Source organism: Hyperolius riggenbachi, chromosome 1, assembly GCF_040937935.1.
Source record: "Hyperolius riggenbachi isolate aHypRig1 chromosome 1, aHypRig1.pri, whole genome shotgun sequence".
NCBI classification, from domain to species: domain Eukaryota; kingdom Metazoa; phylum Chordata; class Amphibia; order Anura; family Hyperoliidae; genus Hyperolius; species Hyperolius riggenbachi.
This window is the reverse complement of record NC_090646.1, coordinates 16,364,390-16,389,886: the sequence shown is the minus strand read 5'-3', so window position 1 is coordinate 16,389,886 and position 25,497 is coordinate 16,364,390. Positions and strand designations below refer to the sequence as shown.

The 25,497-nt window shown below is 44.7% G+C and overlaps 1 protein-coding gene across 3 annotated transcripts; it reads right to left on the bottom strand.

Annotated features, from left to right (window-relative positions):
* Positions 1–203: 203 nt before the first annotated feature.
* On the bottom strand, positions 204–24,874 carry LOC137562512 (probable N-acetyltransferase camello). Of its 3 annotated transcripts, none has more exons than XM_068273918.1 (2): positions 24,762–24,874; positions 204–1,788 (listed from the first exon to the last, which is right to left on the bottom strand). In XM_068273918.1, the coding sequence occupies exon 2, from the start codon at positions 1,757–1,759 to the stop codon at positions 1,106–1,108; it is 654 nt and encodes a 217-aa protein (XP_068130019.1). In that variant the 5' UTR covers positions 1,760–1,788; positions 24,762–24,874; the 3' UTR covers positions 204–1,105. The 3 variants fall into 3 exon arrangements, with proteins under 3 accessions (XP_068130019.1, XP_068130036.1, XP_068130027.1); XM_068273935.1 differs by lacking the exon at positions 24,762–24,874 and adding an exon at positions 13,908–14,139; XM_068273926.1 differs by lacking the exon at positions 24,762–24,874 and adding an exon at positions 13,682–13,901.
* Positions 24,875–25,497: the final 623 nt, after the last annotated feature.

The following is a 25,497-nucleotide window of genomic DNA, read 5'->3' as shown; positions in this document are numbered from 1 at the left end:
AAAACGTCTAGCACCGGCCCTGCCTGTTTAGCTTGGCATTTGCAGACTTATAGAATTCTTACTCTGTACCACAATTTACCAATCAACCAATTACTGGTCTGAGCCATGCTTATTTCTTTTGAGTCCTATCGGAGAAAAGTGCTTTACAAATGTCGTTTGGTGGTGGTGTTTGTCTAAAATGAAGCCTTCAAACTGAACATAAAAATATGAAACTCAGTTCTGTGTTTAGTTTGCCTTTAGTAAAACATGCACAATGAAAGGAGCACTATGACGAAAATCACAAAATGTAAAATACCTGTAAACATATACAAATAAGAAGTACGTTTCGCCCAGAGGAAAATGAGCCATAAATGACTTTTCTCCTATGTTGCTGTCACTTACAGTAGGTAGTAGAAATCTGACATTACCGACAGGTTTTAGACCAGCTCATCTCCTCATGGGGCGTTATTAGTGTTTTATCTCTTTTCAAAAGCACTTAGTGAATGGCAGTTGCTCTGTTCAACTGCCAAAAATGTGTGCAGCAAGCAGGGAGGCTGGCCAGCATCTTATACAATAAAACCTAACTGTCCCATGCGTCACCCTGTCCCTGTGTCCGTGGTTTTTTGCTACTGCGCATGTGCGCAGCAAGGACAACTGTTGGGACAAGAGGACGGGGCCAGGCAGACGGGTGCACGCATGCGGTGGACAGGTGCTCCCATGGCAGTTGAGTGTGCGCGCATGCGCACTGGCTGGCGGCAGTGGCAGCATGAAGAGACCTAGAGCCCATTTTTAAACGGGCTTAGGTCAACTAGTATTTGTATAAATCATCTTCAGGGAACATCTTTGTGAAGAATAAAGGCCATGCTGAGGAGATGAGCTAGTCCAAAACCTGCCGGTGCTGTCAGAGTTTTACCACCTACTGTAAGTGACAGCAACATAGGAAACACGTAATTTATGGCTCATTTTACTCTGAAGAAACTTGCTTCTTATTTGTATGTGTTTACATGTATTTTAAACTTTACATTTTTTCGTGATCGTGGTTCTTTAATCATCTCCTAAGTTTATTTTCACTTCAGGTTCACATTAAACATTAGGTGGCATGTCCTCTCCTGACTCCTCTTCAGGTCTAGACATCATAGCTGTAGTACTCCACAGTCATATTCACAAACCTCCCATACAGAGTATTGACAGGAATTATATTTGTCGTCCTGAATCCCAGACGTTGATACAGTTTGCACGCAGGTGCTTGAAGGTTTGATGTATCTAAAGAGATCTGGCGATACCCTCGTTGACGAGCAAAATCAATCACCAACATGCACAGGGCTTTGGCCATGCCCCGCCCTTGGTGGTCTTTAGCCACAGACAGTCGTCTCATCACCATCTCACTCCTGGAACTTGGGGAAGGTTGGGCACCCACCATGCCCACAATCCTACCACCGGACTCGGTCACCCAGAAGCAGGAGTTTGGTTTCTCCATGTAAGACTCTTCAATGTTTAGTAAATCTTTCTTAAGACAATTCTTCACGTATACACGAAACGAGTATATTAAGCCACAAGGACAAGCCAACAGGAGTGACCCGAATACCAGCATAGAGAAGAAATAGGACCGGAAGAGCAGCTGTGACGTGATGAGGGATGCCAGGATTGTGCCGTAGACTTGGGGCAGCTTCAGCATATACATAGTGAGGCTCGGGATATAATCCATCATTCCCTGTGCAAAGAGATCCCGAACCACATGGTAATCACTGTTCTTGTATTCTCTTATGGAGAACGTTGACATCTTCTACCAGATCCTCATGCAGAAAGGGGCTGAGCAAAGAGTTAAAATAAAGAACTGTAAGTAGAGCAGAAAGAAAACAGGAGGGAGGGAATGATATAGGACGTATAGGGCTTGATTCACAAAAAAGTGCTAACTGTTAGCACGGCTGTTTTCACGCGAATTTTCGCATTGCGCGCGATCGCGATTTTTTGCGCTAAACGATAACGTTTTCGCTCGCAAATGCGAATTTTCGCGCGAAAACATTATCGTTTCGCGTAAAAATTTGCGAGCGCGCGCGATGTGAAAATTTGCGCGAAAACGGCCGTGCTAACAGTTAGCACTCTTTTGTGAATCAAGCCCATAGAGTGGAGTTCTGTAGCAATTTTTTCCTGCTTTTTCCAAACTTAAAACAAAAAGAAAATGAGTAATAAATAAAAAACATTGACTGGGGGGTACTTACCTTGGACGAGGGAGGCCTCTGGATCCTAACCTGGCTTCCAAGGAAAAAACAAGCAGTCCTAGAAGCTCAACTGCAATAATATGTGAAGCCAGGGAGTCCACCAGTCCACACCCGGATCCTTCAAGGTGCAACAATCCACAGCAATAGAAGAAAAAGACTGGGTCTCCACCTGGATAAATGCAATTGTAGCACTATTTTATTGCACCATAGTGACAAAACACTATGTCACTAGTGTCAAAACATTGTTTTGTCACTATGGTGCAATAAAATAGTGCTACAATTGCATTTATCCAGGTGGAGACCCAGTCTTTTTCTCCTAACCTGGCTTCCCCATCCTCTGTCCCTCGGTTCCAGCGCCAGCGAGGTAAATATTTACCTAGCGCGATCCAGCACATGCACAGTAACGGCTTTCCAATCAGGCTCAGGCAGAAATAGCTGGACCCGATTGGAAAGCTGCTATGGCGCCTGCGCTGGAGGCGGGGAAAGGTAAGTATTGCAGGCGCTAATCAGCCTGCACCACAACCAATATCCTCGTCGGCTGTGGCATCAGGGAAGCCAGCGCTGAAACCGAGGAACAGAGCAGGACGGGGGAAGCCTTATTAGGATCCAGAGGCTTCACACTCTTTGGTTTTTTTTTTTGTACTACAGATTCTTACAGATTACCTTTTAGAAAAAAAATCCAGAACACCCCGGAGCAGCTTATCTAGACAAAACATCTACAGTTTTAAATGGTACAAATGTTGCATGTACCTTATTCCTAGCAATAAAAGTCTTTTCAGACCCCAGTCTCTGCCTCATCTCCTGTATGATGTGTACTAGCTCAGCGTGCCTTCATTCCTCCTGTACTCGGCCTCCACCCTGCCCTGCCTACATTCCTCCTGTACTCGGCCTCCAAACCGCCCTGCCTACATTCCTCCTGTACCCAGCCTCCACCCCACCCTGCAGGTCTCCAGCTTGATGATCCCTCACTCAACTGGCAATCAAGTAAAGCAGCAAGTTTCCCTGTGCAGACACCCAGGAACACCCCCCCCCCCCCCCCCAATGTTCAGGATGGACACAATATCTAGGAATGTTCATGACCGAGTTATGGTTACACTTGATAGCATAACCTTCAAAGTAATCACCGGTTGTGGTGGCACCAGGAGGGTAATTTGGGCATGAGGTTAATATCTTCTTTTTCTTTTTGTCTTTTGCATTGGTATGTGTCCCCAGTGGCGTTGTGCTCTTATGTCACCACAAGGGGGTGCTGTTACCAATAAAATGCAACTGAAAAGACTGAAGGAGGAAGAAGATATTCAGTGTGTGGATCACGGAGAGGTAAGTTGAAGAGTAGTGGAGAAGGAGGGAGGGGGAGACTGGCCACCTATACTGTGGGAGGGGTGGGAGCTCCCTGGCTACCTATGTGTTTTTGTGAGGGGCAGAGCAGAAGCTCCCTGGCTACCTATACTTTTGGAGAGGAGAGGTAAGGCTCCCTAGCTACCTATACATGGGGTGGGGGCTACCTATACAGGGGAGGGAATCTCACTGGCTACCTATACTGTTGGAGGGGAGAGGGGGCTCATTGGCTACCCATACAAAGGGGAGGGGGATTCTATGGCTGCCTATATAGAGGGGAGGGGAGCTCACTGGCTACCTATACTGAAGGGAGGGGAGCTCACTGGCTACCTATACTGTTGGAGGGGAGGAGGGCTCTCTGGCTACCCATACAGAGGGACGGGGGATTCTCTGGCTGCCTATATAGAGGGGAGGAGAGCTCACTGGCTGCCTATATAGAGGGGAGGGGAGCTCACTGTTACTGGCTGCCTATATAGAGGAGAGGGGAGCTCACTGGCTACCTATACTGTTGGAGGGGAGGAGGGCTCTCTGGCTGCCTATACTGAGGGGAGGGGAGCTCACTGGCTGCCTATACTGAGGGGAGGGGAGCTCACTGGCTATCTATACTGTTGGAGGGGAGGAGGGCTCTCTGGGTACCTATACTGAGGTGAGGGAATCTCACTGGCAACCTATACTGTTGGAGGGGAGGAGGGCTCTCTGGGTACCCATACAGAGGGGAGGGGGATTCTCTGGCTGCCTATATAGAGGGGAGGAGAGCTCACTGGCTGCCTATATAGAAGGGAGGGAATCTCACTGGCTACCTATACTGTTGGAGGGGACAGGGGGCTCATTGGCTACCCATACAGAGGGGAGGGGGATTCTCTGGCTGCCTATATAGAGGGGAGGAGAGCTCACTGGCTACCTATACTGAAGGGAGGGGAGCTCACTGGCTACCTATACTGGAGGGGGGGAGGGGAGCTCACTGGCTACCTATACTGGAGGGGGGAGGGGAGCTCACTGGCTACCTATACTGTTGGAGGGGAGGAGGGCTCTCTGGCTACCTATACTGAGGGGAGGGAATCTCACTGGCAACCTATACCCATAGGCAAACGCAGGGGGGGGGGGATTATAGCTGCCCGGAATACCCCCTCAGACCAGGGCCATTGCAGTGTCTGGGGACAAGCACAAATTGAGACATCAGAATATCTGCAGGTATCCTGCAGCTCTCAGCACCATGCTGCTGCTGCCTGCACTATGTTCTGCCCCCTTTCTTTCCCTGCTACAGTTGACTTTGAATGTAGCAGCAGCGTTTGTACAGAGCATGGAGCAGCAGCGTGTGTACAGAGCATGGAGCAGCAGCGTGTGTACAGAGCATGGAGCAGCAGCGTGTGTACAGAGCATGGAGCAGCAGTGTGTGTACAGAGCATGGAGCAGCAGTGTGTGTGCAGAGCATGGAGCAGCAGCGTGTGTACAGAGCATGGAGCAGCAGCGTGTGTACAGAGCATAGAGCAGCAGCGTGTGTACAGAGCATGGAGCAGCAGCGTGTGTACAGAGCATGGAGCAGCAGCGTGTGTACAGAGCATGGAGCAGCAGCGTGTGTACAAAGCATGGAGCAGCAGTGTGTGTGCAGAGCATGGAGCAGCTCTGGGGAACTTAATAGAGTCAGGTATGAGCACAGCCCTGTGCCATGCTGTGTGAGTGCTTCACTTTCCCCTTCATTACAGATGTCGACTGTCCTCATTATCTGTATCCAAACTGCTCATGATCAATCCCGTTGTCAGTCGGGAAATTGCATTATGTGCACCCAGCATGATGTCCTACCATATTATTATACTGTATTGTGCGTGGCTGAAGAAGACCTTTCCGGAATCCCCCCTTGAAAATCCTGGGTTTGCCCCTGACTGTTGGAGGGGAGGAGCGCTCCCTGGCTACCCATACAGAGGGGAGGTGGATTCTATGGCTGCCTATATAGAGGGGAGGGGAGCTCTCTGGCTGCCTATACTGAAATACACAGCATTTATGGATCTTCAATAAAAGTTGGAATTTTGTCTGGAAGTGGTGCGGACCCCTATCTTCTACAGAGCTATACTGAAAGAGGGGAGAGCTCTCTGGCTACAAATATAGGAGGGGGGTTCTCTGGCTACCTATGCCCCCTATTGGTGGTTGCAATTATTACACCCTCTCCCTGGGACGTGCATAGCCTAGAAGCTGCCCTGGCATATGGTAATCCATGCATTACTTCCTGTATCAACAAGATAAGCAAGTAAGTAAACCTTGCTGGTCAGCCCCCCCCCCCCCCCCCCCCCCAGGTACTCTGTTTACATCTACCCTTATCTCCAAGATATAGTGGAGCTTCACACTTTACCTACATCCAGCGGCGGGACAGGTCCTCACTCCTCGTAGCCACACAGTCTGTCTCATTGCAGCTCCTGTCTCTGCATTTTACATAGAGGCAGCGCTTCCAAATACAGAAGGCTGCACCTGAGTTGATTTAGCTGCAAAGAAGTGCAGAGCTCCAATGGACCATATTACACAACATGCATTCAAACAGGTGCAGCAATGGCGTTAGCTTCAGCAAATAATGTGTGCATAAATCATTCCCTACTAGACTTCCCCACGACGTTGACGTGCCCCCAGATATAGTGGTGCTTCACACTTTACCTACAACCAGCGGCGGGACAGGTCCTCACTCCTCGTAGCCACACAGCCTGTCTCATTGCGGCTCCTGTCTCTGCATGTCACATGACATGGCTCCTGTCTCTGCATGTCACGTGACATTGGCTCCTGTCTCTGCATGTCACATGACATGGCTCCTGTCTCTGCATGTCACGTGACATTGGCTTCGGTCTCTGCATGTCACATGACATTGGCTCCTGCCTCTGCATGTCACGTGACATGGCTCCTGTCTCTGCAGGTCACGTGACATTGGCTCCTGTCTCTGCATGTCACGTGACATTGGCTCCTGTCTCTGCATGTCACGTGATCTGGCTCCTGTCTCTGCAGGTCACGTGACATTGGCTCCTGTCTCTGCATGTCACGTGACATTGGCTCCTGTCTCTGCATGTCACGTGACATTGGCTCCTGTCTCTGCATGTCACATGACATTGGCTCCTGTCTCTGCATGTCACGTGACATTGGCTCCTGTCTCTGCATGTCACGTGACATTGGCTCCTGTCTCTGCATGTCACGTGACATTGGCTCCTGTCTCTGCATGTCACGTGACATTGGCTCCTGTCTCTGCATGTCACGTGACATTGGCTCCTGTCTCTGCATGTCGCGTGACATTGGCACCTGTCTCTGCATGTCACGTGACATTGGCTCCTGTCTCTGCATGTCACGTGACATTGGCTTCTGTCTCTGCATGTCACGTGACATTGGCTCCTGTCTCTGCATGTCACGTGACATTGGCTCCTGTCTCTGCATGTCACATGACATTGGCTTCGGTCTCTGCATGTCACGTGACATGGCTCCTGCCTCTGCATGTCACGTGACATTGGCTCCTGTCTCTGCATGTCACGTGACATTGGCTCCTGTCTCTGCATGTCACGTGACATTGGCTCCTGTTTTTGCATGTCACGTGACATGGCTCCTGTCTCTGCATGTCACGTGACATTGGCTCCTGTCTCTGCAGGTCACGTGACATTGGCTCCTGCCTCTGCATGTCACGTGACATGGCTCCTGTCTCTGCATGTCACATGACATGGCTCCTGTCTCTGCAGGTCACGTGACATTGACTCCTGTCTCTGCATGTCACGTGACATTGGCTCCTGTCTCTGCATGTCACGTGACATTGGCTCCTGCCTCTGCATGTCACGTGACATTGGCTCCTGTCTCTGCAGGTCACGTGACATTGGCTCCTGTCTCTGCAGGTCACGTGACATTGGCTCCTGCCTCTGCATGTCACGTGACATTGGCTCCTGTCTCTGCATGTCACGTGACATTGGCTCCTGTCTCTGCATGTCACGTGACATTGGCTCCTGCCTCTGCATGTCACGTGACATTGGCTCCTGTCTCTGCATGTCACGTGACATGGCTCCTGTCTCTGCATGTCACGTGACATTGGCTCCTGTCTCTGCATGTCACGTGACATTGGCTCCTGTCTCTGCATGTCACGTGACATTGGCTCCTGCCTCTGCATGTCACGTGACATTGGCTCCTGTCTCTGCATGTCACGTGACATTGGCTCCTGTCTCTGCATGTCACGTGACATTGGCTCCTGTCTCTGCAAGTCACGTGACATTGGCTTCTGCCTCTGCATGTCACGTGACATGGCTCCTGTCTCTGCATGTCACGTGACATTGGCTCCTGTCTCTGCATGTCACGTGACATTGGCTCCTGCCTCTGCATGTCACGTGACATTGGCTCCTGTCTCTGCATGTCACGTGACATTGGCTCCTGTCTCTGCATGTCACGTGACATTGGCTTCGGTCTCTGCATGTCACGTGACATTGGCTTCTGCCTCTGCATGTCACGTGACATTGGCTCCTGTCTCTGCAGGTCACGTGAAATTGGCTCCTGCCTCTGCATGTCACGTGACATTGGCTCCTGCCTCTGCATGTCACGTGACATTGGCTCCTGTCTCTGCATGTCACGTGACATTGGCTCCTGTCTCTGCAGGTCACGTGACATTGGCTCCTGCCTCTGCATGTCACGTGACATGGCTCCTGCCTCTGCATGTCACATGACATTGGCTCCTGCCTCTGCATGTCACGTGACATTGGCTCCTGTCTCTGCATGTCACGTGACATTGGCTCCTGTCTCTGCAGGTCACGTGACATTGGCTCCTGCCTCTGCATGTCACGTGACATGGCTCCTGCCTCTGCATGTCACATGACATTGGCTTCGGTCTCTGCATGTCACGTGACATTGGCTGCTGTCTCTGCATGTCATGTGACATTGGCTCCTGTCTCTGCATGTCACATGACATTGGCTTCTGCCTCTGCATGTCATGTGACATGGCTCCTGTCTGCATGTCACGTGACAAGCATTAGGAGCCTCTACTCTGCAAGTCACAGCAGGAGTGGGCCCCTCCCACAATGGTGGTGGTCATGGGGACTATTGCCACGCCCCTGGTTACATGCAAGCACCACTCTGCCACAAGTGCCTCAAGCAATGAACTTTGTGTGATGTAAGGCTGGGCACAGAGTGGGGTCAATATCAGTCATTCAGTGGCACACTTGCAATGTATTCCTATGAACCGCACAAGATTCACAATTCATGTTTTTTGTGACCAGCTTTTTCTCCACATTTATTTTTTTTTCCTAAATATTTTTATTATTAGTATTGTGCATACAGAATGATATTTCTTCTATTCATCAATCTTTTATACATTTTTACATCAATACTTTTTCTATAACACATTAACAGTTTTTCAATAACTCCATTTTAGGCATGTAAAATAACATATCATCAGAGCGTTCCAATTAAGTTCAGGGAGTATTAATATGCTGAGGTTAAGCTCTTTGATGTTTCTAATTCTTGGATATTTATATCAAATTGCCTTTATCTTAGTCCAATGTTATCTGTTTCTGTCCATAAAACATCATTTTATCTATAAACATCTACAAACTAATACAGTTCTCCATTCATCCCTTCCCCACTCCCCTCCCCCTTGTATGAGTCCCTCAAACAGATTGTTCTTACATTTGAATCTTCATATTTCCAATAGGCCAAGGTAACCCCCAATCTTGCCTTTTAAGTAACACTCAGTGTCTTCAAAAACCCTCATCAGCTGTATTATTTGAGTTCTATTATATGTTTTTTCAATGAAGGGTTGCCATGTTTTAAAGAATTGTGGTATAGTTTTGGGTTTCATTTGTTCCAGTGATAGGCGTTCTAGATGTAGTAAATGGTGAAGAAGTATTGTTGCTTCTGTCAGTAGTGGCGGGGATGGATCTAGCCATCTTTTCATAACTGCTTTTTTGGCAGCAGCAAGCATAGATGTTCCCATTTAGTACTTGGGGAGGATTCTTTTTCCTCTGTTTGTTTAATATTATGAAATAAGCAAAATAAAATATCAAACACTCTCTGGTTATGTGAGATATCATTCATCATATCTATTATATCCTTCCAAAATTTCTGAATGGAGGCACAAAGCCACAGCATATGATTCAAGTTTGGAGTCAGGCTACCGCATTCAGGACATTTTACCTCTGTATCCCAGTTTTGAGATTTGTAAGGTTTCATGATGGGGATGTAAGCTCTATACAAAGTTTTAAGAAACATTTCTCTCCATTCTTCACCAATTATTGACCATCTCACGGCCTCCCACCCCTTTTTTAGCATATTCTATAAATTCAGCCCTTGGAATATCTGCTAAATCTGCCCATTTATGCAATTGGGAATAATAATAATCCTTGCGTTGGATTTGTGCCTCCTTCAGAAAAACATAAATCCAGGATAAAGATTGTTTTTGTTTTGGACCGCTCAATAAGTCTTCGAATTTAGAGTGATTTTTGATAGTCCCTGTTCCTTCTGTGGCTTTCGTTACAAAACGTTTAACTTGTCTATAGTAATAGTCATGGTTTGAGAGTATTTTCTTCGTTTTAAGAGCCTCTTCCCATTTCAGCAACTTCCTGTAACGATTGTGGAACTTTCTCCGTGATCAGCGCACAACGCGTGCGCTGACACGGCGGAAATCCTCCACAAGCGTATATTTGCAGGCACCCAGCAAGAGGTGCTACGCACCTGTAGAGGGAAATTCCTGTCGGCAGATGGCGCTGGGGAGTGCAGAGGAACCAATCCTCTGTACCTCCACAAGTGCCAGACAGGAATTGTACGAACCGCAGGACACAATCGCAACAGAGGCGATTGCGAATGAGAGCGAGCAAAGGGACAGGTTGTATGTGTGTGCGCCAATCCAGTCGCCACCCCGCGACCGCGCACACACACAACAGCAGATACGAAATAGGAACGCGATCACGAGAGGTGCGATCGCCAGACGTGACACAAGGCAGATCAGAATAGAATACGAGGGTAGCAAAGGCACAGCAAATAATACAATAAGGAGATACGGAAAATAACAAACTCTAGCTAACCGCGAACACCGCACTCATCCGCAACAGTGCACGCGGTTATGCGCGATCTCCACGTGATAGGCACAATAGAGACAAGCACGCCTAACTAACCATTAACAGACAAACATGAAACAGGGGACGCGAACGCTTGCTTAACGGTTACCTCACCGAGCCTCCAGCAAGCGTAGCAGACAGACACACGAAAACAGGGACAAGCGAGAGATAGGATCCACAGCACTAGCGAAAAGTGTCTAGCGTGATCCAGGTACAGAGTAGCAGAACAGAAGGATCCCCAGCGCTAGCGAAAAGTAGCTAGCGCGATCCCAGAAGACAGAACAGAAGGATCCCCAGCGCTAGCAAAAAGTAGCTAGCGCGATCCCAGGAGACAGAACAGAAGAGATAGCTGGTAGCAACCGCTGCACCAGCTATACTCCAAGAACAGAGATCAGAACCATTTCCTGTCGACCACCTTTGGGACAAGACAATGGCAACAGGCAAGACAAGACAGAACAGGCAATACAGATAATACAACCTGACTGGGCTAGAAGGGGAGCCTAAAGCAACCCCCAGGAATTAACTATACTAGATAGCAATGGCTGACACTCCAGCAGTGTCCATCAGGAACAGACCATGGAAAGGAAATGACCAGCCAAGCATTGTGGGAAAGACATAGTACTTATAGTACACGCCTCCAATGAATGTGGCCAGGCAATTTGCATGACAACGTATGCAAATTCCTCTGCAAGCACGAGCTGCAAAACTGACAGAAGCTCTTCTTTCCAGAGTCCTGCAGCATGCAAACCTACACAATGGTCAAAGGGCTGCATGCCTGCACAGGCAGCTGAGCAAATCATCACACTTCCCTTCTGACCCCATGAAATGCCCCAAATTGGTTATTCCCATTGCTTTCCATTGTTGATAGGCCTCATGCATATTCCCAGGTTTGAAATTAGGGTTTTTTGTGAAGGGCCATTGTGAGGAAATGTGTGGTGGCAAGCCATAGTTTTTTTCTGACCTCCTTCCAAGTATTTATGGTATCTCTTATTAAAATATTCTGTTTAATGTTTGTAGGTAGATTACGCTAAGGGGTATGAAGTATTCCTATGAGAGAATATGGAGTCACCATTGCAGCATCTAGCTCTATAGATGTGTAAAACGATGTGCCACCTAACCAGTCCCGTACATGTCTGAACAATGCTGACAGATTATACGATCTCAAGTCTGGAAAATTAAGGCCGATGTGGGAGATGGGTGCTTTTAACTTTGTCAATGCTATTCTTGTTTTTTTTTTTATTTCCAAAGGAATTTAATAAACAATGATTCCAAAACGTTGGATATCTTTGTGTTTTAGTAATATTGGGAGGTTCTGTAAGGGATATAATAATCTAGCTACACTGAACATTTTTATTAATTGTACTCTCCCTGCTAGGGACAATGGTAATTGTTCCCAAGATGTCACTTCTTTTATAACCTTCTGGATTAAAGAGGTATAATTCAAATTGTATAATTGATCCATCTGTCGTGGAAGTTTGATTCCTAGGTAAGTAATGAAGGAACTCTTATGGTTTATCCGTAACGTCTCCAGAGCCGGACAATGTTTGTTAGCCTGTTTTGGAGATAAGAATAATAGCTCGCTTTTATGATAGTTGATGGCAAACCCAGAGGAAGCTCCAAAAACCTTTATATCATCTATGACCCTTTTTACATCTCTCTCCGGATCCGACATAAATAATAAAATGTCGTCTGCAAACAACGCAGACAGAAGTTTGTGTTGTCCTATCGAAATTCCTTTGAATATTCCGTTCTGGGCAAAGGAGCACGACAGGGGTTCTAATGCTAAATTAAACAAGAGTGGAGAGAGAGGACAACCTTGTCGCACTCCTCTACCCAGTCCAAATACCCGACTGTTCAGCCCCATCAAGGAGATACATACCTGTGGGTTAAAGGGGAACTTCAGCCTAAACAAACATATTGTCATTAAGTTACATTAGTTATGTTAATTAGAATAGAGGTAATATAATCTCTTACCCACCCCATTTTAAAAGAACAGGCAAATGTTTGTGATTCATGGGGGCTGCCATCTTTGTCATGGGGGCAGCCATCTTTTTGGTTGAAAGGAGGTGACAGGGAGCATGAGACACAGTTCCAACTGTCCTGTGTCCTGATTACCCCTCCCAGCTGCACACGCTAGGCTTCAAATGTCAAATTCAAAATGTAAAAAAAAAAAAAAATTGCACCAAAACAGCAGAACGAGAGCAACAACATCAGAAATCCCATAATGCTTTGCACAGCATCAGGGGAAAAAAGCCCGGGCAGTTTTCTTCTGTGCAGCAAAAAATGAGGCTTGTATAAGAGAAACAAAGTTCTGATGCTGTGAAACTGTTAAATAAACACTAGGGATTTTTAGTGCTGCTGAGTCGATTTTTAGTCCGGAGGTTCACTTTAATATGCATGAGGTCCACAAAAGACATGAATTTTCCCCCGAATCCATATTTTGTCATTCTCCACATTTTTTAATGCAACCATATTTTGCCACAATTGATAAAATCACACAAAAACACAATTCCGAAATGAAATAAATTGCATGCGGCAAATGCAAACAAAAGTGCAGCTGCAGAGCAGGGTTGCCACCGCATCCCTTTAAATACTGGCACATATGAATTATACATGCCTTGTGGCTCGTTAGATATAGTTTAGGCACTGATTATGTGTGAGTAGCTGCAGAACCTGTATAATTCATATGTGCCAGTATTTAAAGGAATGAGGTGGCAATGTGCAATTACAGCCTAAACGCTGTTTGTAGCCCTGCGCTCAAATATTCACAGATCACCTGGATCCAAATCCTATGGAATGTCAATTAAATCACCATTTAAATTATCATACATGAAAAACAGCTTTAAAATATTCTGGCAGTTACTTGAGTCTGCCACATGTTGCTAAGAATTACCAGTCCAGTTAAATATCATACAAACACTCTACTGGTACTACACAGTAAAAAAAGTCCAAATGTTCTTTGACTTTTTGAAGCTTCGCTGAAATCAATTTAGGCGAGTATGTCCTTTCAATCATGTATTTCAAAAGAAATTTGACCAGCGCTGCACAATATTCCTTTATGTCACTCCCACCACCAACACCACGTGGAGAGCGACTCACCGATTTTGTTGGACCACAGATTATAATGGTCTAATGCACATGCGGGGCATTCAGGCTCCCCTCGCCTATACTGTACTCCGCCCTTGCTGCAGCCACCATCAATCGTTACGTTTTTCAAGCAAACGTCTCCAACATATACAGATTTTCCTCAAAATAAAATATTGAGAACTCACATAGCGCAACACTGTATAAAATTGCATATATTTATTCTTTTTTATGCACTTACAAATTCACAGTAGGTTTGGCACATTGAGTTTTTCCCACGGGCTCTCCCCCGCTCAGCTATGGCTGAATGGAATCCTCAATCCAATTCGTATGGGTCAGCTCTGGCCTCCCACCGTCTGTCTGGAAGTGCGGAAGACGCCGTCTGCAGGTCCGCCCGATCGATTTCGTCACAGCACGTGACTCATCAGGGGCTCGGACCTGCTACGGCGCGTGTATGCTCTAAAAGCCTCTATTCTGATAGCCCATTGGTTGGGAGTGACTCTGTCACCTCCCCTCAACAAAACTTTATTAAAAATTTGCTCTCCAGCGTGGTTACGTGTTATATAGTGCTGATACCACGTCTGGAGTTTAAACTTCTACATGATATTTACAGCTTATGTTTAAAAAGAGGATAATTGTCCTCTACAAGTAAAATAATACTGATAGTGGGTACCTTCCAGGTTTTTTGATTTCAGAGTCAGTCACCCCGTGAAACTCCGTGGGTGAGAGCCCATGTTTACACCCCAATTATCGTATTAGCATTAAAACATATATTTATTAAAAGTAGTAGGTTTCATATCAAGAAGTATCACCGAAGTGATTCTATTATATGCACACGCGGAAAATTCAATAACTTCAGATTCTATCTTTCAATCTATATGCGGCTTCTGGGTATATGCTGCCCTCAAGTGGATGAAGAAATTTACTACATGTCAGGTAGATTATATTAGAGTATGGGGATTTCACTCTCTATATATTAGTCCTGTACTCATTTGTTATCATAATTATATTGTTGTTATTACATATTAAGTGCAGTGTCTCAATTTTTCTATCAGGGTGGGCTTCCTCCCATGTATTTTCCGCGCAAACTGCTGCAGCGAGTTTTTTCTATCCCTGTTCAATAAAACATTTCAAGTCAATATCTATATTAAACCCCTTAGGGGTCAAAGTTTCAAGTTCATATATCCATTGCGTTTCCTTTTGGGATAGCAACCGAATAAAGTTGCCTCCCCTCCAGTGTTTATTAACCTTTTCCAGTCCACAAAAGGATAAGTGAGCTGGATTTTGTTGATGTTTCCATCTGAAATGGGAGGACACACTGTGTCCCTTAACCCCATTTTTTATGTTTCTAACGTGCTCCCCTATTCTGGCCTGTAATGATCTCTTTGTCCGTCCTATATATTGTATACCACAAGTGCACCACAATAGGTACACGACACCCTTTGTGTTACATGTGATATTCTGTTTTATTTTCCTCTGTATTCCATTTGAAAAGGATTTTATTTTTGTAATCTTGTTACTTTTAGCTTCCCGGCATCCTACACAATCTTTACATGGGAAGAAGCCCTCCATCTACCAAAAGGGGGCCATTGGATTCTTTGGGGGGTACACACAGCTCGGGGCCAGTAAGTTCTTCAAGTTTCTAGCTTTTCGGTAAATGAACCTGGGTTTCTTTGGTACTACACTCCTAAGAGCTGGATCTTCCTTGAGCACCTCCCAATGCTTTTTTACTATGTGTTCCATTTTTCTATACTGACCACTAAAGTTAGTAATGAATGCGATCTCTTGTTGTTCATTCTGGTTTCTGATGGATTTCTGTAGGTATTTCTCACTATCTTCTCTTCCCACCTCCATCATACACCTTTGCAATTCCGTTTCCTCATATCCCTTTACTTTAAATCTCTCTATCATGGTTTGTGCCTGATTCACATAGTCTTCCATTTTACTGCAGTTTCTCCTCATGCGTATCATTTGCCCCTTCGGGATCCCCCTAATCCACGTGGGGTGATGATTACTACTGACGGGCATGAACCCATTTCTATTGGTCTCCTTAAAAAAACTCCTGGTGTGTAATTTTCCCTCCTCCTTAAAAATTAAAAGGTCCAAAAAGTGAATATTATGAAGTTCATGATCAACACTAAGTTGAATATTCCTCGTGTTATCATTTAATTGAGTGAAAAAAGTCTCCAGTGAGTGTATATCACCCTTCCATAGGAGGAACAGGTCGTCAATGTAACGCCCCCAAAACAAAAGTTGTCCCGGGTCCGTCCCATCGACGACCTGCTCCTCCCACCGTGCCATAAATAGGTTTGCCAATGCCGGGGCATATCCTGCCCCCATGGCGCATCCTCTGTGCTGTAGAAAAAAATCCCCCTTATGCCAGAAGTAATTTCTCCCAAGTGCAAATTCCAGGAGTTTTAAAATGAAACCCTGTTGGATTTCTGGGACCATGTCCGTCGTTCTCAAAAAGTGGGAAACTGCTTCCATGGCCAGGTGGTGGGGTATGCTGGTATACAATGCCGATACATCGGCTGTAACCAACCTCGTTTCCTCATCCACTTCTAGGCCCTCAATCTTTTGAATCATATGTTTTGTGTCTTTAATGACATAAGGTAATTTTTGTACCATGGGTTGGAGGAACTCATTAAGGTATATTCCCAAATGATGTGTGACCGACCCCAGTCCGCTAATGATAGGTCTCCCGGGGGGATTTGTTTTATCCTTATGGATTTTTGGGACCTGGTATACGATGGGTATTCTGGGAGCTGATGGGATGAGGAAGTCAAACTCCGCATCCTTCAGTATTCCCTCCCTAAGTGCCTCTTTGGTCAGTGTCCTTAGTTCCTCTAGGTACTGTTTAGTTGGATCCCCTCTCAGTTTTGTGTAAGTGTCTCTATCTTCAATCAGTCCATCTAATGTGGCATGATATTGTTCCTTGTTAAGGACCACTACCCCCCCCCCCCCCCCCCCTTGTCTGCCGGTCTAATAACAAGGTCTTTTTCTTTAAGCATCTCTCGAGCAGTTTTAATTTCTAAACTCTCTTTCCCCACTTGTATTTTTCTAATATCTTTCTCCACTAGCTTCTTGAATACTTCTATTGATTTATCTTTAACCTCAGTGGAACCCCATTGGAGGAGAAAGAGATCAGACTGTTAGATCAGGGATTAAAATATGCCCCCAAAAATAGTCTTAATAAATTTCAAACATATGTGGATCTACAACGTTTCACTAGAAAATTGAATATCAAAAAGTACTTTGCAAATAAAGAAGGGCCCCACACCAGATCTAACAACATTTCAGCATTTCAACACACCCTACTAAAAAATCCATCCACTTTTAACCCACAAGAAGGGGGGAGTTATAAATCAATAGAAGTATTCAAGAAGCTAGTGGAGAAAGATATTAGAAAAATACAAGTGGGGAAAGAGAGTTTAGAAATTAAAACTGCTCGAGAGATGCTTAAAGAAAAAGACCTTGTTATTAGACCGGCAGACAAGGGGGGGGGGGGGGGGGGGGTGTAGTGGTCCTTAACAAGGAACAATATCATGCCACATTAGATGGACTGATTGAAGATAGAGACACTTACACAAAACTGAGAGGGGATCCAACTAAACAGTACAAAATTTTGGAATTTGCCATGGAGCTGCAGCACACATGCACAAAATGCTCACTTTGGAAGTAGTAGATCAACAAAACTGGTGAATTGGTGCTGCCAGTATTAATTCATATATAAAGGGGTAGCACAAAGTTGGCCATATGCACCTAGTACATCTCAGTTAGAAAAGTGATGCTTTATTGAACATACAAAATCTGCCGCTATACACCTTTAACGACCAAAACACAGAGTATTAAAACATATTTCTGCGCAGAAATTTAGAACATTAAAAACCAAGGAGCCATCCCACACATCCCCTAGATCAATGCTCTAGGCCTGTGTGCATGGAGTCTCTCAGGAACTCCTCTGCTCCACTCACGCAGGCCCAGCCCACCCACAACACACACACCGCCCTGCACCATGCACACAGCAGCTGCCTCCCCCTATTGGGGATAAGTCCAATGTTAGTGCGCAGAATGCAGCAAGCAAGCGTTAATAGGGGTAGAGGGGTATAAGCCAGGATACCAATAGATGGAGCACTCTCCCATATATCATCTTATGCATGCTCTATTTGATTATACTTGCAGTATTCCCAGACTTAGGTTACTTCAGTTTTGCCACTCCTTTTCGCTCTTCTCCCATTGGCCGCATGCCATTCCACTGCTGCAATAATTCCTCTATCTTGTGTCACCTTCTGATCCACTGTACTCCGGCAGTTACCGTCTATGCATTGCACGGAGGGGTGAAGTGCAGGACATTCCCATTCACAACTCTGAGGGATCAGCTGGACATACCACGCACTGCCATCAGGCTTTTTGATTATGATTGTCTCTGTGTGCTGGCTGCGCACCGGCTCTCCATGTTAGCCTAGGATGCTGCAAGGTTGTGTGCGCATGGTAGGTGCCTCCGCTTTGCCTAGCTATGCCAGGACGCGGCTAGCGGGCACTCTCCGGCTGTAGTGTTGCGGGCAGCGGGGAACGCTGAATACGCGTGGTGTGGCGATAGGCTCCTCCCACCGACGTTTCGCGTCACATGACGCTTCCTCAGGGTGTGGCTCCCAAGCACAGTGTCCACCTCTTTATAGTACGAGTGAGTCCCTTCCTAGTGTGACTCACACCTCCCTCGTGATGTCATCTTTTGTTCATTCAAAACAAAGCTTTATTGCTTCAGATAGTTCTTATCAAACTTACAGGCCAAAACAATTCTTTTATTCGCTGTAATCATTTCTCATTAGTATTTTCACATCTGGCACCATATAATTAGTTTCTAATCAAATAGCAGTTGCATTATTTACAAGATAGCATTTTATTTTACAGCCACCGCTTTCTATCTTACTCCAATGCCATCTAGTGGATGGTTTTGAGAAATAACATTACATTTTCATTTCTTCCCTTTTCATCCCTATTTCATTCACACACCCATTTGTAATCCCTACTTATACCCATTTCACCATTACTTTTTCAATTTATAATGTGGAAAATATGAACTAACTAGTTTATTTATAATTCCGGGCATTTTTTTAATTATTATTATATCTAAGTGGGATATAGTTTTTTTTTAGTACTTTAGGGAATTAGCTGTTTTACCTGTATTCTCCTCTTTTTTGATCCTTATTTTTTGATACATCTACCATCATCCTCTTATCGGGTATTTCACTTATAGGCTATCTGTCGTAGGAAAGGGGTTAGATTTAAATCAGAGTTAAAGCCATAAGGCTCAACTGTATTTAGCCTATAAATCCACATTGACTCTTTACCCAGAAGCACATCATCAAAATCCCCCCTCCTCTCAGAGAGATTTAATTTTGAGAGGCACGAAGGTCAAAGCTATATACAAATTAAATCTCTCTGAGAGGAGGGGGGATTTTGATGATGTGCTTCTGGGTAAAGAGTCAATGTGGATTTATAGGCTAAATACAGTTGAGCCTTATGGCTTTAACTCTGATTTAAATCTAACCCCTTTCCTACGACAGATAGCCTATAAGTGAAATACCCGATAAGAGGATGATGGTAGATGTATCAAAAAATAAGGATCAAAAAAGAGGAGAATACAGGTAAAACAGCTAATTCCCTAAAGTACTAAAAAAAAACTATATCCCACTTAGATATAATAATAATTAAAAAAATGCCCGGAATTATAAATAAACTAGTTAGTTCATATTTTCCACATTATAAATTGAAAAAGTAATGGTGAAATGGGTATAAGTAGGGATTACAAATGGGTGTGTGAATGAAATAGGGATAAAAAGGGAAGAAATGAAAATGTAATGTTATTTCTCAAAACCATCCACTAGATGGCATTGGAGTAAGATAGAAAGCGGTGGCTGTAAAATAAAATGCTATCTTGTAAATAATGCAACTGCTATTTGATTAGAAACTAATTATATGGTGCCAGATGTGAAAATACTAATGAGAAATGATTACAGCGAATAAAAGAATTGTTTTGGCCTGTAAGTTTGATAAGAACTATCTGAAGCAATAAAGCTTTGTTTTGAATGAACAAAAGATGACATCACGAGGGAGGTGTGAGTCACACTAGGAAGGGACTCACTCGTACTATAAAGAGGTGGACACTGTGCTTGGGAGCCACACCCTGAGGAAGCGTCATGTGACGCGAAACGTCGGTGGGAGGAGCCTATCGCCACACCACGCGTATTCAGCGTTCCCCGCTGCCCGCAACACTACAGCCGGAGAGTGCCCGCTAGCCGCGTCCTGGCATAGCTAGGCAAAGCGGAGGCACCTACCATGCGCACACAACCTTGCAGCATCCTAGGCTAACATGGAGAGCCGGTGCGGAGCCAGCACACAGAGACAATCATAATCAAAAAGCCTGATGGCAGTGCGTGGTATGTCCAGCTGATCCCTCAGAGTTGTGAATGGGAATGTCCTGCACTTCACCCCTCCGTGCAATGCATAGACGGTAACTGCCGGAGTACAGTGGATCAGAAGGTGACACAAGATAGAGGAATTATTGCAGCAGTGGAATGGCATGCGGCCAATGGGAGAAGAGCGAAAAGGAGTGGCAAAACTGAAGTAACCTAAGTCTGGGAATACTGCAAGTATAATCAAATAGAGCATGCATAAGATGATATATGGGAGAGTGCTCCATCTATTGGTATCCTGGCTTATACCCCTCTACCCCTATTAACGCTTGCTTGCTGCATTCTGCGCACTAACATTGGACTTATCCCCAATAGGGGGAGGCAGCTGCTGTGTGCATGGTGCAGGGCGGTGTGTGTGTTGTGGGTGGGCTGGGCCTGCGTGAGTGGAGCAGAGGAGTTCCTGAGAGACTCCATGCACACAGGCCTAGAGCATTGATCTAGGGGATGTGTGGGATGGCTCCTTGGTTTTTAATGTTCTAAATTTCTGCGCAGAAATATGTTTTAATACTCTGTGTTTTGGTCGTTAAAGGTGTATAGCGGCAGATTTTGTATGTTCAATAAAGCATCACTTTTCTAACTGAGATGTACTAGGTGCATATGGCCAACTTTGTGCTACCCCTTTATATATGAATTAATACTGGCAGCACCAATTCACCAGTTTTGTTGATCTACTACTTCCAAAGTGAGCATTTTGTGCATGTGTGCTGCAGCTCCATGGCAAATTCCAAAATTTTGTACTGTTTAGTTGGATCCCCTCTCAGTTTTGTGTAAGTGTCTCTATCTTCAATCAGTCCATCTAATGTGGCATGATATTGTTCCTTGTTAAGGACCACTACACCCCCCCCCCCCCCCCCCCTTGTCTGCCGGTCTAATAACAAGGTCTTTTTCTTTAAGCATCTCTCGAGCAGTTTTAATTTCTAAACTCTCTTTCCCCACTTGTATTTTTCTAATATCTTTCTCCACTAGCTTCTTGAATACTTCTATTGATTTATAACTCCCCCCTTCTTGTGGGTTAAAAGTGGATGGATTTTTTAGTAGGGTGTGTTGAAATGCTGAAATGTTGTTAGATCTGGTGTGGGGCCCTTCTTTATTTGCAAAGTACTTTTTGATATTCAATTTTCTAGTGAAACGTTGTAGATCCACATATGTTTGAAATTTATTAAGACTATTTTTGGGGGCATATTTTAATCCCTGATCTAACAGTCTGATCTCTTTCTCCTCCAATGGGGTTCCACTGAGGTTAAAGATAAATCAATAGAAGTATTCAAGAAGCTAGTGGAGAAAGATATTAGAAAAATACAAGTGGGGAAAGAGAGTTTAGAAATTAAAACTGCTCGAGAGATGCTTAAAGAAAAAGACCTTGTTATTAGACCGGCAGACAAGGGGGGGGGGGGGGGGGGGGTGTAGTGGTCCTTAACAAGGAACAATATCATGCCACATTAGATGGACTGATTGAAGATAGAGACACTTACACAAAACTGAGAGGGGATCCAACTAAACAGTACCTAGAGGAACTAAGGACACTGACCAAAGAGGCACTTAGGGAGGGAATACTGAAGGATGCGGAGTTTGACTTCCTCATCCCATCAGCTCCCAGAATACCCATCGTATACCAGGTCCCAAAAATCCATAAGGATAAAACAAATCCCCCCGGGAGACCTATCATTAGCGGATTGGGGTCGGTCACACATCATTTGGGAATATACCTTAATGAGTTCCTCCAACCCATGGTACAAAAATTACCTTATGTCATTAAAGACACAAAACATATGATTCAAAAGATTGAGGGCCTAGAAGTGGATGGGGAAACGAGGTTGGTTACAGCCGATGTATCGGCATCGTATACCAGCATACCCCACCACCTGGCCATGGAAGCAGTTTCCCACTTTTTGAGAACGACGGACATGGTCCCAGAAATCCAACAGGGTTTCATTTTAAAACTCCTGGAATTTGCACTTGGGAGAAATTACTTCTGGCATAAGGGGGATTTTTTTCTACAGCACAGAGGATGCGCCATGGGGGCAGGATATGCCCCGGCATTGGCAAACCTATTTATGGTGAGAGGAGCAGGTCGTCGATGGGACGGACCCGGGACAACTTTTGTTTTGGGGGCGTTACATTGACGACCTGTTCCTCCTATGGAAGGGTGATATACACTCACTGGAGACTTTTTTCACTCAATTAAATGATAACACGAGGAATATTCAACTTAGTGTTGATCATGAACTTCATAATATTCACTTTTTGGACCTTTTAATTTTTAAGGAGGAGGGAAAATTACACACCAGGAGTTTATTTAAGGAGACCAATAGAAATGGGTTCATGCCCGTCAGTAGTAATCATCACCCCACGTGGATTAGGGGGATCCCGAAGGGGCAAATGATACGCATGAGGAGAAACTGCAGTAAAATGGAAGACTATGTGAATCAGGCACAAACCATGATAGAGAGATTTAAAGTAAAGGGATATGAGGAAACAGAATTGCAAAGGTGTATGATGGAGGTGGGAAGAGAAGATAGGGAGAAATACCTACAGAAATCCATCAGAAACCAGAATGAACAACAAGAGATCGCATTCATTACTAACTTTAGTGGTCAGTATAGAAAAATGGAACACATAGTAAAAAAGCATTGGGAGGTGCTCAAGGAAGATCCAGCTCTTAGGAGTGTAGTACCAAAGAAACCCAGGTTCATTTACCGAAAAGCTAGAAACTTGAAGAACTTACTGGCCCCGAGCTGTGTGGACCCCCCAAAGAATCCAATGGCCCCCTTTTGGTAGATGGAGGGCTTCTTCCCATGTAAAGATTGTGTAGGATGCCGGGAAGCTAAAAGTAACAAGATTACAAAAATAAAATCCTTTTCAAATGGAATACAGAGGAAAATAAAACAGAATATCACATGTAACACAAAGGGTGTCGTGTACCTATTGTGGTGCACTTGTGGTATACAATATATAGGACGGACAAAGAGATCATTACAGGCCAGAATAGGGGAGCACGTTAGAAACATAAAAAATGGGGTTAAGGGACACAGTGTGTCCTCCCATTTCAGATGGAAACATCAACAAAATCCAGCTCACTTATCCTTTTGTGGACTGGAAAAGGTTAATAAACACTGGAGGGGAGGCAACTTTATTCGGTTGCTATCCCAAAAGGAAACGCAATGGATATATGAACTTGAAACTTTGACCCCTAAGGGGTTTAATATAGATATTGACTTGAAATGTTTTATTGAACAGGGATAGAAAAAACTCGCTGCAGCAGTTTGCGCGGAAAATACATGGGAGGAAGCCCACCCTGATAGAAAAATTGAGACACTGCACTTAATATGTAATAACAACAATATAATTATGATAACAAATGAGTACAGGACTAATATATAGAGAGTGAAATCCCCATACTCTAATATAATCTACCTGACATGTAGTAAATTTCTTCATCCACTTGAGGGCAGCATATACCCAGAAGCCGCATATAGATTGAAAGATAGAATCTGAAGTTATTGAATTTTCCGCGTGTGCATATAATAGAATCACTTCGGTGATACTTCTTGATATGAAACCTACTACTTTTAATAAATATATGTTTTAATGCTAATACGATAATTGGGGTGTAAACATGGGCTCTCACCCACGGAGTTTCACGGGGTGACTGACTCTGAAATCAAAAAACCTGGAAGGTACCCACTATCAGTATTATTTTACTTGTAGAGGACAATTATCCTCTTTTTAAACATAAGCTGTAAATATCATGTAGAAGTTTAAACTCCAGACGTGGTATCAGCACTATATAACACGTAACCACGCTGGAGAGCAAATTTTTAATAAAGTTTTGTTGAGGGGAGGTGACAGAGTCACTCCCAACCAATGGGCTATCAGAATAGAGGCTTTTAGAGCATACACGCGCCGTAGCAGGTCCGAGCCCCTGATGAGTCACGTGCTGTGACGAAATCGATCGGGCGGACCTGCAGACGGCGTCTTCCGCACTTCCAGACAGACGGTGGGAGGCCAGAGCTGACCCATACGAATTGGATTGAGGATTCCATTCAGCCATAGCTGAGCGGGGGAGAGCCCGTGGGAAAAACTCAATGTGCCAAACCTACTGTGAATTTGTAAGTGCATAAAAAAGAATAAATATATGCAATTTTATACAGTGTTGCGCTATGTGAGTTCTCAATATTTTATTTTGAGGAAAATCTGTATATGTTGGAGACGTTTGCTTGAAAAACGTAACGATTGATGGTGGCTGCAGCAAGGGCGGAGTACAGTATAGGCGAGGGGAGCCTGAATGCCCCACATGTGCATTAGACCATTATAATCTGTGGTCCAACAAAATCGGTGAGTCGCTCTCCACGTGGTGTTGGTGGTGGGAGTGACATAAAGGAATATTGTGCAGCGCTGGTCAAATTTCTTTTGAAATGAATGAGGTGGCAACCCTAATGCAGAGAGATGCAAAAACGGCCCCAATTTTGCACACTGAGGTGTGTGGCCGGCCTAGAAATAGCCTGCATGAACTAGTTCCACAAATAATTCTCTAAGGACCTCATCCCCCAATACAGCTCACAGAAGCAGCTCTCTCAGTATTTTGAAGTCCAAAGTACAGCATATTTGTAAAGACTTACCTTTATAATTACTCAGTGTAACTACAGTCCCTTTATCCCAGCCAGGCCGACTGTCCGCCTTCCTCAGAGCCTCCCCTCCTATTTCTGCCAGCTACTCACATCCTGCAATGTTATGAAACTATGTTAGGACTTTGTTACAAAGTGTCCAGCAGGGAGGAGAATATCACATGGGATGAGGCCACAGCCGCCATCTTTACTCAGGGCACACGCCCTGTGTATGTCCCACCCCAGGATATCATGACTGCCCCTAATGAGAGAGTGGGTGGATGTGGAATGCCTCCATTTACTTCAGGATGATCACTCCATCCATAAAATCACTGTAGTAAAAGACAAACAAAACAGAACAAAATATCATATACTGCATTCCAAGCTCATCCTTCATTCATTGTATTTATGTCAGCACTGCCATCTAGTGGCCAAATAAGGAAAAGACATTACTGCTATCAAAAATGGCTTGTACTGTATCTTCTATCATTATTATTATTAAGTATATATATAGCGCCATCTTCCATAACGCTGTACAGTATATATTGTCTTGTCACTTAAAGTGGATCTGAGATGAAAAACTAACTATAACAAGTAACTTGTCGATATATCTTATCTAAAGTTTAATAGTTTACACAGCAAATCTAGCTGCGAACAGCTTCAACAGTGTATGAATATTTATTCCTGTGATACAATGAGAGCAGCCATGTTTTGCTTGAGACCATTACACACAGGCAAGCTGCTCTGCATC